Source organism: Stegostoma tigrinum, chromosome 20 (assembly GCF_030684315.1).
Source record: "Stegostoma tigrinum isolate sSteTig4 chromosome 20, sSteTig4.hap1, whole genome shotgun sequence".
NCBI classification, from domain to species: Eukaryota; Metazoa; Chordata; class Chondrichthyes; order Orectolobiformes; family Stegostomatidae; genus Stegostoma; species Stegostoma tigrinum.
In genome coordinates, this window is record NC_081373.1 from 57,584,838 (window position 1) to 57,601,351 (window position 16,514).

The 16,514-nt window shown below is 41.9% G+C and overlaps 1 protein-coding gene across 1 annotated transcript in view; it reads right to left on the reverse strand.

The window, feature by feature from the left end:
• Positions 1 to 2,910: 2,910 nt before the first annotated feature.
• The window catches only part of supv3l1 (SUV3-like helicase), a 59,935-nt gene continuing 46,331 nt past the window's right edge, over positions 2,911 to 16,514 (reverse strand). The window contains exons 12-15 of the mRNA XM_048551226.2: positions 13,324 to 13,404; positions 13,011 to 13,187; positions 11,381 to 11,529; positions 2,911 to 4,991 (exon numbers count right to left, since the gene is read on the reverse strand). Coding sequence (XP_048407183.2) covers positions 4,511 to 4,991; positions 11,381 to 11,529; positions 13,011 to 13,187; positions 13,324 to 13,404 — 888 coding nt within the window. The 3' untranslated portion in view covers positions 2,911 to 4,510. The remainder of the gene's footprint in view (positions 4,992 to 11,380; positions 11,530 to 13,010; positions 13,188 to 13,323; positions 13,405 to 16,514) is intronic.

The window sequence follows — 16,514 nt, forward strand, 5'->3', positions numbered from 1 at the left end:
TTTAAAAGTGTGATATCAAGAGTCCAGGGCCAGTACATCCCTGTGAGGGTGAAGGGAAAAGCTGACAGATTTAGTGATCCCTGGCTAAGGGACATTGAGGCTCTGGACAGAAGAAAGAAGGCATGCATGGAGTTTAAGCTGTCAGGCTCAAGTGAATCCCTTGATGACTATAATAAATGTAGGAGCACACTCAAGGGGAAAATCAGAACAGCAAAAAGTAGGTATGAATTTGATCTGGCAGATAAGGTTAAAGATAATCCCAAGAGGTTCTACCGCTATATTATGAGTAAAAAGATAGCAAGGGAGAGAATACGTCCCTTAAAAGATCAGCATGGCCGTCTACACATGGAGCCACAGGAGAAGGGGGAAGATTTTAAATGAATATTTCTCCTCAGTGTTTGCTGAAGAGAGAACATGGATGCTGAGGAAAGAAGGGAAACAAGTGGAGATGATTTGGACCACATACATATTACCAGAGGGAAGGTGTTTGCAGCCTTAAAGTGCATTGAGATGGATAAATCCTCTGGCCTTGATCAAGTCCATCCTTCAATGTTGTGGGATGCTAGGGAAGAAATTGCAGAGGCCCTTGCAGAGATTTTAGCTTCACCTTTAGCCACTAGTGAAGTTCCAGAAGACTGGAAGGTGGCTAATGTTGTTCCATTGTTTAAGAAAGGTAGCAAAGGCAAGCCAAGGAATCACAGGCCACTGATCCTGACATCAATGGTTGGCAAGTCACTGGAAAGGGACACAATCAACAAACATTTAGATAGTCAAGCATGGATTTGTGTGCAGGAAGTCATGTCTGACAAATATTTTAGTTTTTCCAAAGAGGTAACCACGAGGATAGAACAGAGTAGGGCAGTGGATGTTGTCTATATGGACTTTAGGAAGGCCTCTGAGAAGGTCCCGTACAGCAGGCTAGTCATTAAGGTTAGGTTGCATGGAATTCAGGGAGCGCTAGCAAATTGGATTCAAAATTGGCTCGATGGTAGAAAGCAGGGGATGATGGTTGAAGGTTATTTCTCGGACTGGAGGCCTATGACTATTGGTATGTCACAGGGGTCGGTGCTGGGGCCTTTGTTGTTTATATAAATGTGCAATTATGATGTGAATACACAAGGCATGATTGGTAGGTTTGCAGATGATACAAAATTAGGAGGTATCATTGATAGCAAAGAAGGTTGTCAAAAATTACAGAGGGGTCTTGATCAGGTGGGGAAGTGGGCTGAAGATTGGCAAATGCAATTTAACATAGATAAGTGTGAGGTGTTGCACTTTGGAGAGTCAAACGGTATGGTAAATGATAAGGTCTTAAGGAGTGTTGTGGAATAGAGGGACCTAGGAATACAAGTACACAGTTCAATGAAAGCGGCGTCACAGGCAGACAGGGTGATGAAGAAGGTATTTAGCATGTTGAGATAACAGAGTGTGGGCCTGGATGAACACAGCAGGCCTAGTAGCATCAGAGGAGCAGGACAGCTGACGTTTCGGCGCTGGCCTTCATCCATCAAGGCACTGAGTGTAGGAGTTGGGGTGTTACAAGTTGATGGTGAGGCTGCACAATACAGTATTATGTACAATTTTGGTCACCCTGTAATAGGAAAGACAGTTCAACTGGAAAGTGTGCAAAGATGATTTATGAGGATGTTGCCAGACTAGGAGGCCCGAGTTGACCAGGATAGGGCTTTATTCCTTGGAATGTAGGAGAACGAGGGGGTGACCCTACTGAGGTATATAAAATCATGAGGGGCATAGACAGGGTGAATGCAGATAGTCTTTTCCTAGGGAATTGAAAACCAGAGGACACAGGTCTAAGGTGAGAGGGAACAGATTTAAGGAGGACCTGAGGGGAAACTTCTTCATGCAGAGGGTGGTGCACTTGTGGAATGGGCTACCAGAGAAAGTGGCTGAAGCAGGTACAATAGCAACATTTAAACAGGTACACGGATGGGAAGGGTTTAGAGGGATATAGACCAAATGCAGGCAACTGAAACTAGCACTGACCAGTTTGGGCCGAAGACTCTATGACTTAAAATGGACAAGAGAAATAGGGAGTCACCACAGACTCTGTTTATAATCTTGTGAAAACTTAAACAGTTCTCCAGCTGAAGACGATATAAGATAATAATATGGTGACAACAATGTAATGTGGAGATGCTGGAAAACCTAAATTTGCAAATGAAATAAGCAAAGACAGAGGTAGAAAAGATCAGTATCTATTAATGTGAATGAAAAATGAAACCAGATGAATGAATCTGTCCAGGAAGCAGGTAAACAGCATAGAGATTTAATAGGTAAAAGGATCAAGAAACCACAGGTTACAACTACAGTGTCGCAAAAGATGGAGAGGAAGGTGAAAATGGAAGAATATCAATACTGAAAAATGACAAGCAAAGACCCGAGAGAAATGTAAAGGCACAAGACAATGAAACTAACAATACAATATGCTTAAAGAATTGGATTGACTAGGAAGTGTAAACATTGAATATGCAAAAGCAAAGGTGGCACACTTAGCTTAAAGGACTGAAAACAACAACAACATAAAGAAAGAAAGATGTTTAATGATAAACTGGTGAAATAAGATCCAAGAAGCATATTGAAGAACTACCTACAAAAATGGAAAATCTGAAACAGAGTGTTAACACGAATTAATCTGTACCAGAGATACTAAAGTGAGGCAAGGACAGAAAGAAATAAGATTAAAACCTAAAAAAGTAGCTGGATAAATGAAATATCTTTAGATAATTAAAAATATGGGAACAAACTTTACAATGTTTACACGAATTAATCTGTACCAGAGATACTAAAGTGAGGCAAGGACAGAAAGAAATGAGATTAAAACCTAAAAAAGTAGCTGGATAAATGAAATATCTTTAGATAATTAAAAATATGGGAACAAACTTTACAATGTTTAAGGAATACAAAGATATTTACTGAACAGGAGAATTACCACAGAGAACAATAATGGTCACCTTAAGAAAGAAGATAAAGGCATGCCAATGTACTTGTTTTTACACAACTGATCTGATTGGCCACGCTGTTTAGAAATATTCCAAAGACAGAGTGGAAACGTTACATCAGAGATGATCAATGTGGATTTCAGATGGGAAGACGGACAACAGAATGTTCGTTCATAATTGCACAATGTTCAATGTTATTCGACTCAATGATAACTTCATACTATATGAAAACTTTATGATGCACCTGCCCACTCAAATTGCCTTAACGCCACCTTGCATTCTTATCATCATTCAAACATCAATTGTTGTGTTGTCAGCAAACTTAGAAATGTTACATTTAATTCCATCATCAACATCAACCAGTGCATACCATGGTCATCTCCTTTAGCACCCAAGGATGTGACTTATCAGGCACCAGGGATTTATAGATCTCAGTTCCATTAATTTCTCCAGCAGTTCTTTCTTTGAACATTAACTTCAACTCCTCCTTGCTAATAGACCCTTGCTTCCTTAGCATTTCTGCAAACTTATTTGTGACTTCTTCTATGAAGGCAGAGCTAAAGTACTTGTTTAAGTGCTCTATGGTTTCATGGCTTTCCACTATCTATTCTTCTCTTTAGACCATAAGGACCTATGTTTATCTGTACTGATCCTTTTCTTTTTACACAAAGTAACTTTTACAGTCCACTTTAATATTCCTTCTCAATTCACTCTCTCTATTTTTCTCCCCTTAGGCTCCTAATCCTCAGGTTCAGTATTTTTTTAATAGGAACTTTGGCGCTCCCACACCACTAACCCCAATGACAATTCCAAAATTGGACAAGTGCAAGCAACAGATTTCACCTGCTTATCCATGATCCCAAAATGTGCTCCTGCTTTTTGAATTCAGTTAGAACCCACTCACTATTTGGGGGTCTACAAACAGTACCATCCCCTTCTTGTTTCAAAGTTCTAAATCTGTGAATTTCTGTCTTGAACGCATTCAATAGCTGAGCTTTCACATCCTCTAAGATAGAGGATTTCAAAGACTCACGACTATCTGAGCCAAGAAATATCATGTCTCATGTGACTTGCTCCCTCTCCTTGACTTTTTTTGTTGAAATACAAGAACAGTATTTTCTCATCATACAAAATTCTCTAAAAGTTTGCTGATTCCCCAAGCTCCTCGCTACTGATGGCCCTGTCTTCTGCTGTCAAGGCCTTAAGCTTTGGAATGCCATCCTCAAATCTCTCCCTTCTCTTTTAAATCTTGTCCCCTTAACTCAAAGCATTATACAAATACTAGATGCTTTAACCCATATGGGTTGATAGGATCTCACATACTTGTATGAACTACTGAGAGTTACAGTACGGCTTCTGACACCATGATTCCAACTTCAAGACGATCGGGGAAGTGCCTGAATGGAAAATCTTGACTTTGATTTCTGTGCAGTTGGCAGTCAAAGATATTAAACAAACTGGAAAAACCTGGTGTTTTGTACCTAGTCCAATCACTTCTTTATTGTTTAAACTGGAGAGAATATTTTCAGAGTAGAATAAATATGCTGAATTTATTTCTTTTTCTTCCTCAATCCTTTGGATGTGATTTTACTTGGCTCTTGGGTCATGGCACTTCTGGGTGTTTGGAGACCATGGCTGGCTGCCCACTCCTCCTGAAGTTGCTGCAATAATTCAGCTGTCAGATGTCCTTGCTGAACCAGCCTGGCACTCAGAGAGTCACCAGCTTTCCCAGGTATCTCTGCTTTACAAGCCTCTGTTCTGTAGCCTAAAGTTTTAGACCCTCGAATCCGTCTAGATCCAATGTAGACCTGATCCTTGGAATTCACTTCCTCCATGTTTATCCTCTCATTTGTCCACGTTCCTCCATGGGCAGAAGCGTCTTCAGCTCCTGCAGCAGTTGTCGTGGAGATGGAATCCGAAGCACGGATCAGACGAGTGATATTCTTTACTCCAATCTGTATGATGCTGTCCAGCTCGATCTGGATCTCTCGCACAAGACTCACATCTGGGAACATGTCCATGAACCGGTAACTGAGACAGATGAGAGGGAACAAAGGTTAGTACCAATTGTAGATCAAGAAGGAAAATAATTACACTTGAGAGGGGGGAATGATAATGGCATAAGTGTCATCATGAGTCACCAGGTTGAACTGAAGAACCAAGAATGGAATACACAAGACTGAAAGTGCACTTTGGACTGCCAAACAGTCAAAGGGAAAAAAGAAGGGCAAATGTAGATGCAAATCTCTTAAATGCAACAAATGGACTACATTAATATTAACAGGGGTAGCATTAGTATGAATATTATGGAGGGATGTGAATTCTTTGTTCATGAGAACACATTTTAGCCAATACGTAATGTCATCAACAAAAGGGTCTGGATTTAGTTTTAGAGAAAAGTAGCTGGGCAACAAGGAAATGGATATTAATTCGGGAAGCACTTTTGTGGAACTGGTTACAATTTGGTTTGACTTACAGCATAGCTATAGAAAATGCATAACTCAGCTGGACAAAAGCTAATTTTCCTCAGCTGAGATGTGATTTAGCTGTCAACTAGAGACAGGTTCTTGTAAGTTTATCAATACCAGGTCAGTAGGAGGCATTCAAGGAAGAGTTAGAGAGTGTTCACATAGCAACTAGGAGCAAGAGCAGACAATTAAGGCCCTTGAGCCTCCTCTGCTATTTAATACAACCATGGCTCATCTTATATCACCTCAAGAAGGACATACTGACACTGGAGCGTGTCCAGCGGAGATCTACACAGATAATCCCTGGAATGGCAGGCCTAACATATGATGAGCGGCTGAAGATCCTGGGATTGTATTCATTAAAGTTTAGAAGATTGAGGGGAGATCTAATAGAAACTTTCAAGATAATGCACAGCTTGGAATGGGTTGACGCTGGGAAGTTGTTTCGTTAGGCGGGGAGACTAAGACCCATGGGTACAGCCTTAGAATTAGAGAGGGTCAATACAGAACGGAAATAAGGAGACATTTCTTCAGCCAGAGAGTGGTGGGCCCGTGGAATTCATTGCCATGGAGCACAGCGGAGGCCGGGACATTAAATGTCTTCAAGGCAGAGATTGATAAATTTTTGATCTCACAAGGAATTGGGGCTATGGGGAGAATGCGGGTAAGTGGAGGTGAAATGCCCGTCTGCCGTGATCAAATGGCAGAGTGGACTTGATGGACCGAAGGACCTTACTTCTACTCCTATGTCTTATAGTCTTATGTTGGCCTCGATTCCACTTTCTGGCCCACTCTTCATAACCCTTTAGCCCATTACTGACGAAAAATCTCTCTCCTCAAAGTTACTCAATGTCTTGGCATCCACCACACTCTGCAACAGTGAGTTCCACAGATTCATGACCTTATAAAAGCTTACCTCATGCAGCAGAGGCCTTCTTGTTTGGAGCAGCAGGTGTGTAGAGTGAACGCAAGCCAAGAAGGAACTAATATATTTGGGCATTGGCTAAACTCGAAACACTGCACGTGTAGTGTGTCCCATCCGTCCTCCTCCTCTCACCAAAAAAAAGACTGGGTCGGCAAGGTAAGGCTTTAAAAAAAATTCTGGAAATCTAGAGTAGAGGGAATGAAAGCTAGGGCAGTTGCATGCTCCTCTTGCAGGATGTAGGAGGTAAGGGTCACTGCTGGCATCCCCTCTAACTTCACCTGCGAGAAGTGCACCCAACTCCAGTTCCTCACAAACCGCGTTAAAGAACTGGAGCTGGAGATGGATGAATTCTGGATCATTTGGGAGGCTAAGAGGAGTTATAAGGAGGTGGTCACACCCAAGGTACAGGGAAAAGGCAGCTGGGTGACTGTCAGGAAGGGAAAACTGAATAGGCAGAGATGCAGGGATCCCCGTGGCCGTTCCCTCAATAATAAGTATACCGTTTTGGATACTGTTCGTGGGGTGGGGGACCTACCAGGGGAAGGCCACAGTGGTCAGGTCTCCAGCACTGGGCCTGGCCCTGGCCCTGTGGCACAGAAGGGAAGGGGACAGGAGAGCAATTGCAGTGGGGATTCAATAGTAAGATGCATAGACAGGCAGTTCTGTGGACGCGAACCCTCTGGTATGTTGCCTCCCGGGTGCCAGGGTCCATGATGTCTCAGATCGTGTCTTCAAGATCCTTAAGGGGGAGGGTTAGTATAGCAGCTACTGAAAGACAGTTTGAGAATGGTATGTCCAGGTTGAGGTTAAGAAGAAGAAAGGAGCAGTCACTTTGTTGGGGGTGTTTTACAGACCCCCTAACTGTTGCAGGGAAGTGGAGGAGCAGATTGGGAGGCAGATACTGGAAAGGTACAGAAGTCACAGGGTTGTAGTCATGGAGGACTTCAACTTTCCAAATATTGATTGGAAACTTTTCAGCTGTAACAGTTTAGATGGAGCAGATTTTGTCCAGTGCATTCAGGAAGGATTCCTGACACAGTATGTATAAAGATCAACACAAGGTGAGGTCACTTTGGATTTGGTGCTTGGCAATGAACCGGGCCATGTGTTAGACCTGCTGGCAGGAGTGCATTTTGGCAGTAGCAATCTTAACTCTGTTACTTTTACAATAGTCATGGAAAAGGATAGGTCCATACAGCAGGGTAAGGTTTACAATTGGGGTAAGGGTAATTACAATTCTATTAGGCAAGAACTAGGTAACATAAAATGGGAACAGATGCTGTTAGGGAAGAGCACTATACAAATGTGGAGATTGTTTATGGAATGCATACTGCACGTGCTCGATATGTCTGTCCCCAGCAGGCAGGGAAGATGCGGTCGAGTGAGGGAGACTTAGTTCTCAAGAGTGGTCGAACAACTGGTTAAGAGAAAGAAGGATGCTTATACAAGGTTTAGGAAACAAGGAACGAAAAAGGCTCTACAGGGATAAAAGTTATCCAGAAAGGAGCTGAAGAGAGGGCTTAGGAGATTGAGAAGGGGGCATGAATAAACCTTGGCAGATAGGATCAAGGAAAACTACAAGGCATTTTACACATAGGTTAAGAATAAGAGAATGACCAGAGAAAGGGTACAGCCAATCAAGGATCGTAAAGGGAATATGTGTACGGAGCCTGAAGAGATAGGACAGGTCCTTAATAAATTCTTTTCTTCAGTATTCACAACTGAGACGGACCTAGTTGTAGAGGAGGATAGTATGAAACAGGATGGTAGGCTAGAGGAGGTTGATGTCAGTAACGAAGATGTACTAGGAATTTTGATGAACTGGAAGATAGATCAGTCCCTCGGGCCTGATGGGATTTATCCAAGGATTCTATCCAAGAGACTGCGGGGCCTTTGGCGATGATCTTTTCATCCTCAATGTCCGTGGGTGTAGTGCCGGAAGACTGGAGAGTGGCAAACGTCATTCCCTCGATCAAAAAAGGGAATAGGGATAACCTCGGAAATTACAGGCCAGTTAGTCTTATGTCAGAGGTGGGCACATTATTGGAAAGGGCTCCGAGATGGGATTTATGTTCACTTGGAAAGGCACAGTTTGATTCATGACAGTCAGCATGGATTTGAGAAGGTTAGATCATGCCTCACAAGCCTTAATGAATTCTTTGAAGAGGTGACCAAACACGTGGATGAAGGTAGAGCAGTGAATATGGTGTACGTGGATTTAAGTAAGGCCTTTGAAAAGGTTCCCCATGGTAGGCTCATGCAGAAAATAAGGAAGTATAGGCTAGGGGGAAATGTGGCAGACTGGATTCAGAATTGGCTGACCTTTAGAAGACAAAGGGTGCTGGTGGACGGAAAATATTCAACATGGTGCTCAGTTACGAGTGGTGTACCGCAAGAACCAGTTTTGGTCCTCTTCTACTTGTGATTTTTGTAAATGATTTAGATGAAGGAGTGAAAGGGTGAATTAGTAGGTTTGCGAATGATATGAAGGTGTGTGAAGTTGTGGATAGTGTAGAGGACTGTTCTAGGTTACAAAGGGACATTAATAGGATGCAGAGCCGGGCTGAGAAGTGGCAGATTGAGTTTAACCCTGAAAAGTGTAAGGTGATTCATTTTGGAAGGACAAACTTGAAAGCAGAATACAGGGTTAACAGAAAGATTCTTGGCAGTGTGGAGGAGCATAAGGATCTTGGGGTTCGTGTTCACAGTTCCCTGAAAGCTGCCACCCAGGTGGATAGACTTGTTAAGAAGGTGTATGGTGTGTTCTCTTTCATTAATAGTGGGATTGAGTGCAAAGCTGTGAACTTATGCTCCAGCTATACAAAAGCCTAGTTCGGCCACATCTGGAGTATTGTGTCCAGTTCTAATCGCCTCTTACAGGAAAGATGTGGAAGCATTGAAAGAGATGCACAGGAGATTTACCAGGATGTTGCCTGTAATGGAGGAAAGGTTGAGACAGCTAGGGCTTTTCTCTTTAGAACGATGAAGGATGAGAGGTGACCTGATAGAGGTGTACAAAATGATCAGCGATTATAGATATAGTGGATAGCCAGAGACATTTTCCTCGAGTGGAAGTAGTTATTACGAGGGGGCATAGTCTTAAAGTGAGTAGAGGTAGATGTAGAGGAGACGTCAGAGGTAGGTTCTTTACTCAGAGAGTGGTCGGGGAGTGGAATGCATTGCTGGAGACGGTAGTGGAATCAGCCTCATTAGAGACATTTAAGCAGCTAATAGATAGGCATATGGATGACTTTAAGGTAGGGACAGACCTTAGGATTCGGGTAGAAGTTTGCAACGTCATAGGGTGAAGGGCCTGTACTGTGCTGTACTGTTCTATGTTCAATGTCCCTTTGACAGAAGTAATGTTTGCACATCCCTGTTTTAAATCTATTACCCCCTTATCCTAAAATTATGACCTCTTGTTCTAGATTGCTCCATATGAGGAAGCATCCTCATGGGGTGGCCTTAATGTTCAATTAAAGTAAAAGGGATCAACAAACAAATCCAGGGGCTCCTGCTGGTCAAGGAGTTCAAAGGAGAGGATAAAGAAAAGAGGAAAGCTTATAGCAGAGGGCCCAATACTCCATAAATCCAGAGGATAAAATGTGAAAATTTAAAGATGTCATAAAGAATGCAAACAAAAAGAAAATCATAAATCAAGGAAAACCTGAAGGCTTTTTAAAAATGTAACCACGTAAACAGCAAGAGATTAACAATCAGGCCAGGGACTGTAAGGATAAATCACACATCATGGATGGAAGACTTTAAAATGACTCTTTATAAAGATTTTTATCAGTTTTCAGAACAGTGGTTCAACATAGATGAACAAAGTCTACAGTACTAGATTAAATAAACATAACGAGAGAGGAAGTATTAAGGGGTTAAATGACTTTATGAAATCTGTAAATCTTCATTTAAGAAGAGTCAATAGATGTGAAGCTGGAAAAGAACAGTAGGTCAGGCAACGTCTAAGTAGCAGGAAAGTCAATGTTTTGGGCTGAAACCCTTCGTTATACTGGGGAGGGGGGGTGTGCCCAGAAGTAAATGAGGGGTCCGGGGCATAGGACTGGGGGACAGTAGGTGGGATGGAGATAGGTGGATGCAGGTAGGTAGGGGGTTATTGCGATTAGTCAGTGGGAAGGTTGGAGTGGATAGACAAGTCAGAAGATGGGCAGGTTAGGATTGGAGAGGTTTTGAAGCTGGTGAAGTCAATATTCAGGCCATGGGGCTGTAAGCTCCCAAAGGAAATAGCAGGTGTTGTTCCTCCAGTTTATGTTTGGCATCACTCTTGATAGTGGAGAAAGCCAAGGATAGACACGTCATCGGGGAAGTTAAAGCATAAAAGAAATTGTTGCAATGATCTGACTACAAGACAGCAAGCCCAAAACCATCATGAACATAGGGCAATCTGTTGAACTCATTTATAGTCTCTAGAAGTGTAATTTGCAAGGGACCTGTTCTTTGCAAACAGAAGTAAAATGGTGAATCCCTAACCAGGAACTTGGGGAGTCTATAATTCCCTGTTGCTTTCTCCACAGCAATGCCTCAGCTAGAGCCGGGTTTACCAAACAAACAACCAGCTTTTCCCTGTTGTATAAATTATTGAGATGGTTGGAAATTTGGCATTCACATACTTGGATGAATGCAAATCAAAAAAACTGCCAATGAGTCGCTTCAGCAACATTTAACATCTGATCCATCAAGTGACAGGTGTAGTATATTTGGGTTTTCAAAAGATATGATATTTTACATTAAACTACAATATTACAGACCAAGAGCTGGGAATTGGGATTAGGTTGGAAGGGATAGGATTTACAGATGTTTGACCTATCTGTAAATTTCTGTAATTCATATTTTAATCTGAACCAGGGATCAGAGCCAATCCAGAGCAGGAATAGAAAGAAACTAGAACCAATCAAGACACTGTTTAAAAATCTCAGTTTTGGGTTTGCTAGACAAAACCAGATTTGCCAAGTATCAGAATTGAAAGACATTCCCAAATAGTGTATCCAGGCTCCTTAACTCACCTTAACCATAAGTACAGATCCAATACATCATGCACAGCCTCCAAGTGTACAAGATCTTTGATATTTTTTGGTGGTATCAATGGCCAGTTAATGTGTCGACATAACCACTCAAATGTCAGTGGCTCATTCCTGCTGAACTGTCTGGCAAACTAGAGAATTCAAACAGACTCCAAGTTAAGAAGAAAAATCAGATTACAAATGTCAAATCAACAGATCAATGATGTATTGTGTTATCCACAATAACAAATTTTGTGGCTATCACTAAATTAATTAGCTACCAACCCTGATCATCAGGAATCACAAAGCTATTTTAGGAGACCACAGCAAAGTCCAAAATATTTATTTAGATGATCAAAATAGTTGTTTTCCTTCAAACTGTTTCATTGTATGAACTTATCTAGTCGAGCTACGACTCATTAACCACACCTTCCAGAGTACGTATTAATTTAGAGTGGGGGGGAGGGGCAGAGAGGGGTGGCGGAGGGGAAGAGAGAGGGAGGCGGGGAGAGGGACAGAGGGGGGAGGCAGGGGGGAGAGATGGGGAGAGGGGGTGGCAGGCCAAAGGGGGCCCAGAGAGAGCGTGAGACAGCACAAGATGAGTACTGAGGATAGGACTCACTGGAGGACGCCCAGTTGCCAATTCTGCACTGGAATAACCTCACAGGGGCCAAATCAGTTAAGGAACCAGCTACCATGCTGGAGTGCCTACACCAAGGCTAAGTCAAATCAATGCAGGAACTACGAATAGAGCAGACTCAGGGCAGAGTGCAGTTTTCCAAGACAGCAGTCTTCACCATACCAATAGAAGGCAGATCAGAAAGACAGAAAGAACACTGAGGGAAGTACTTCCTCAGACCCCAGTCCTGTTTGTCCTCTGGTATCAGTGAATCATTCCCAATTGTCACAGCAGTATATTTTCTTTTTCTAACTAATACATCATATCTAAACTACTGGTTCTTAAGCTCAATGAAAATTGTAATGAATAGTTGACTGCCTAACTGTGATCATTAACTCCGAAGACAACAGTACTTGAACAAAAGTAATCTGACTTCTGCAAGACTGGACAACTGCCAACACTTTCTATGCAGTGTAAGAATGGTATTGCCATTGAATTAGTGTACAGGCTCCACTTCAGTGAATTGTTATTCGAGAAAAATATAGCCCACCTCTCGCTTCTCATTCAGAAGGCAGAGTTTTCAAATTCTGCAGCAGAGTTCGCAAATGTGCTGCACTATTAGAGATATCATCTTGTGATGGTAAGTTTAACTGAAGTTTAGTCTATTTTCTCCCAAGAATGAAAAAAAAACTTGTAACTCTCCTGATCAAAGGATAGCAGAGGAATTTTTTTTGGTATTTAGCTAATCTTTATACCTCAAATCACTAAATTTTCCAACTGTCACTTTGCTATTTATTAAAGGCTGCTGTGTGCAAATTGCATGTGCCACGTTACAACATCATCTACACTTGCAACATGTACTCCACTGGCAATAAAGCATCTTGAGACATCTTGAACTCGGAAAATGAGCTAAGTAAATCCACATTCTTTGTATCAAACTGTAATGGTTAAGGTATGGAGTGGGGGGGGAAGAAACAGTCTTGTTAGAATATGACTAATGGATGAGTAAAATACCTTTAGAAAGGAGGTGCAGACAAAGGGATGCTTCCTATTGATTGGTGCAGTGCAGAAGACATATCGCACACGGAGATTCAGTGGGATATGCTGAATCATATCAGCCAGAAACTTGAAATCATCAATATTGCACACGAAGTATAGTCCATCGACTTGTGAGAGGCTCACAAATATGTCCTGCATTCAGAAGAAAGGTTCAGAAAAAGTAGAGGAATGTTGATTTAGCTTTAAATCTGGAGAAAAGTGACTAGTCAATAAATTATTTTCACAAAAAAATTTCACAATAAGCAGTGGCTCTGAGCAAAAAACTTACAATTAAGTTTGACAGGGTGGCATCTGGCAGCTGGTAGGCAAACATCTCGATCTGGTCTGCTGTGGGGTGCAATCCTGCTGCCTTAAAAAAGGGTTAATTGGTTAATAAATAAATACCTTTCTCAAATGTTGACTTCTTACTCTTTTGAACACACTCCTTCCACCTTCCAATAGTAGGCGTTATTGAATGATCGTAGAATGGAAGCAAGCCATTTGGCCAATCAAGTCTGTACTGACCCTCTGAACAGCAACCCACCCAGAACCACCCCCCCCCCCCCCCCCCCCCACCCCCGCTACCCTATTCCTGTAACCCTGTATTTTCCATGGCTAATCTACCTAACCTGCACATCCCTGGACACTGGGCAATTTAGCATGGCCAATTCACCTAACCTGCATGTCTTTGGACAGTGGGAGGAAACTGAAGCATCTGGAGGAAACCCACACAGACAGGGAGAATTTGTAAACTCCACACACAAGGCTGGAATCATGTGTTTGTTGCATGTCAGGCACATTCTTCAACAGGCCATCTTCTTACAGTGACACTGCCACATAACCCAGAGATTGACAGGTGGAAGCTGAATCAATCACGGTCATTAAACACAAAAAAAAACGGTTTAAAAAAGATTTGTGCATGTGTGTACTTTTCTCACCCTGTATCTGCACAGCTTTTAGTCCTTTGCAAATGTTACGTTTTGGTCTCCGGTTTGGGTGTAAGAGGTCAGTAAATGGAAACTGAAGTGTAACTACGCGCAATCCAGACTGTCAATTTTTATGCTTCCAAATTTAATAAAGAATACAGAAGTTATTCAGACAATGAAACAGGTTGCCCCAGGAACTGTCTGTCTCTTCTGTTAAAACTCTTCTTGCTGTCTCTACACTTCACCTGATGAAGCAGCTTGTGATTTCAAAATAAACCTGTTAGACTATAACCTGGTGTCGTTGGATTTCTGAATTTGTTCACCAAGTCCAACATCGGCACCTCCATGTCAACGCTGCGTCTATTGGCAGCACCAAACAAGAGGAGGAAATAGAAGCAGCACGCCAAGCCTATTCAATATGATTGTGGTTGAGCTTGGGCTTCAACTCGACTTTCGTGCTTGCTCACCATTTTCAACGAATCCCTGGGAGATCAAATGTCTGCCTACCTGAACCTTAACATGATCACTGATGGAGCATCCACAGAATCGAAGAACTTTTACGGCTCAAAGGCCATTCAGCCAATTGTGCCTGCATCTAGTAAATTCCTTCTGTACTCTCTCCAAAGCTTTCACATCTTCCCATAATGAGCCATCCACAATTGTAGACAATACCCCAGCTGAGGTCTAACAAGTGTCCTGTACGAGTTCAATATCACTTTGCTCTTGTACTCAATGCTCCTATTAATAAAATCAAGAACATTGTATGCTTTATTTACTGTTCTCTTCATGAGACCTGCCATCGTCTATGACCTGTGTACATATACACCAAAGTTCCTGCACCCCATTTAGAACTGTAGCCCTTATTTCACATCATTGTTCAATATTCTTCCAACCCAAGTGCATCACCTGATGCTTGAACTATACATTGAGCCTCATCTGCCATCAATCCGCGCACTCCACCAACTTGCCCGTGTCCTTTTGGAATTCCACAGTATCCTCTCCACAGTTTAAATTCTTTCACATTTAGTGTCCAATAAACTTAAATTGTCCCCTCTGCATCAATATCCAGATCATCTATTACATGTTAGGAAACACTAACGCCATGGGGATCTCCACTAAACCTTCCTCCAGCACAAAAATATCTGTTTGGCCATTGCATGCTGTTTTCTATCATGCAACCAATTTTGTATCCATGTTTACACTGTCCCTTTTACACTGTGACCGAGAAATTTTCATCAAGTCTGTTGTGAAACACTATCAAATGCCTTCTAGAAATCCATGTATACCATATTAAAAGCACTACCCTCATCAAACCTTTCTGTTACTTCCTCAAAAAATTTCAGCCTGTTAGTTAAACACTATTTCCCCTTTAGAAATTCAAGCTGACTCTTTTTAATCAACCCAGCTTTTTCCATAAGATGACTGTTCTATCTGAAATAATTTTTTAAAATGTTTCCCTACAGGTAAGTTAAATTGACCGGTCTGTATTTGCCAGTATCATCCTTACATTTTTTGACCATGGTCATAATGTTGGCAGTTCTCCAGTTTGTTGGCACCCTTCCACCACTGCACCACCACATCATCACACGCGTCCTCTCCAAATAAAAACAACCCAACCGCCAGAGTACAGGGAATACTGGAAGAATATGGCCATTTTACCCAGATTTCTGTGTAATATTCAGATGCCTTTGCGTGGAGTAATTTTCACTCACTTCAGTCCCAATAGCAATCCCTTAACCTGAGATGTTGTCCCTGTTCAACCAGCAGAAATAATCTTTATGCAGACCCTGTCAAACCACTTCAGAATCTTTTATCAATGAGATCACCTCTAATTCCTCTAAACTCCAGAAAATAGGAAATATAGGAACAGGAGACCATTCAGCCTTTCGAGTATACCATGCCAGTCAATGCAATCAAACACTTCAATGCCCTTTACCCACATTACCTCCATGCCACTGATAATGAAAATATAAACACAATTTGCTGAGCCTCTCATCTTGGGACAATGCCCTCACCTGATGAAGGACCCATTTCATGATTGTTCACTGTACTGCCTCCAGTAAACGTGGTGACCAAAGATGCAGTACTCCAGATGTGGTCTCATCAAAACCCTGTACAATTATAGCAAAACGTCTTTATTTCTCACTCCAGACCCCTCGCAATAAGAACCAACATGTCTTCATAACTGCTGGCAGTGCTTCTAACTACATGGAATAATCTTGTCTATTAATCATTTACATGGCACCTATGGAAATCCAGAGCAGTCTGAGACAAGGGGATTATTCCAAGATTCATGGAAATCTAGACATATTGTATCTACTGACTGCTCTTTGTCCAGCCTACAAGTTACATCTTTGAAAAACTTCAATTGGTCAAACAGCCTTCCCTTTTGTAAAAGCATGTTGACTTGCTCTCATCAAACATGGTTCAAAGTACATTGCTAACACTTCCTTTATAATAGATTCCATGACAGATATCAGGTTAAGTTGTCTGCAGTTTCCAACTGTTTTTGTCTCCTTTCTTTAAAAGCCGTGTTACATTTGTTAGCTTCCGA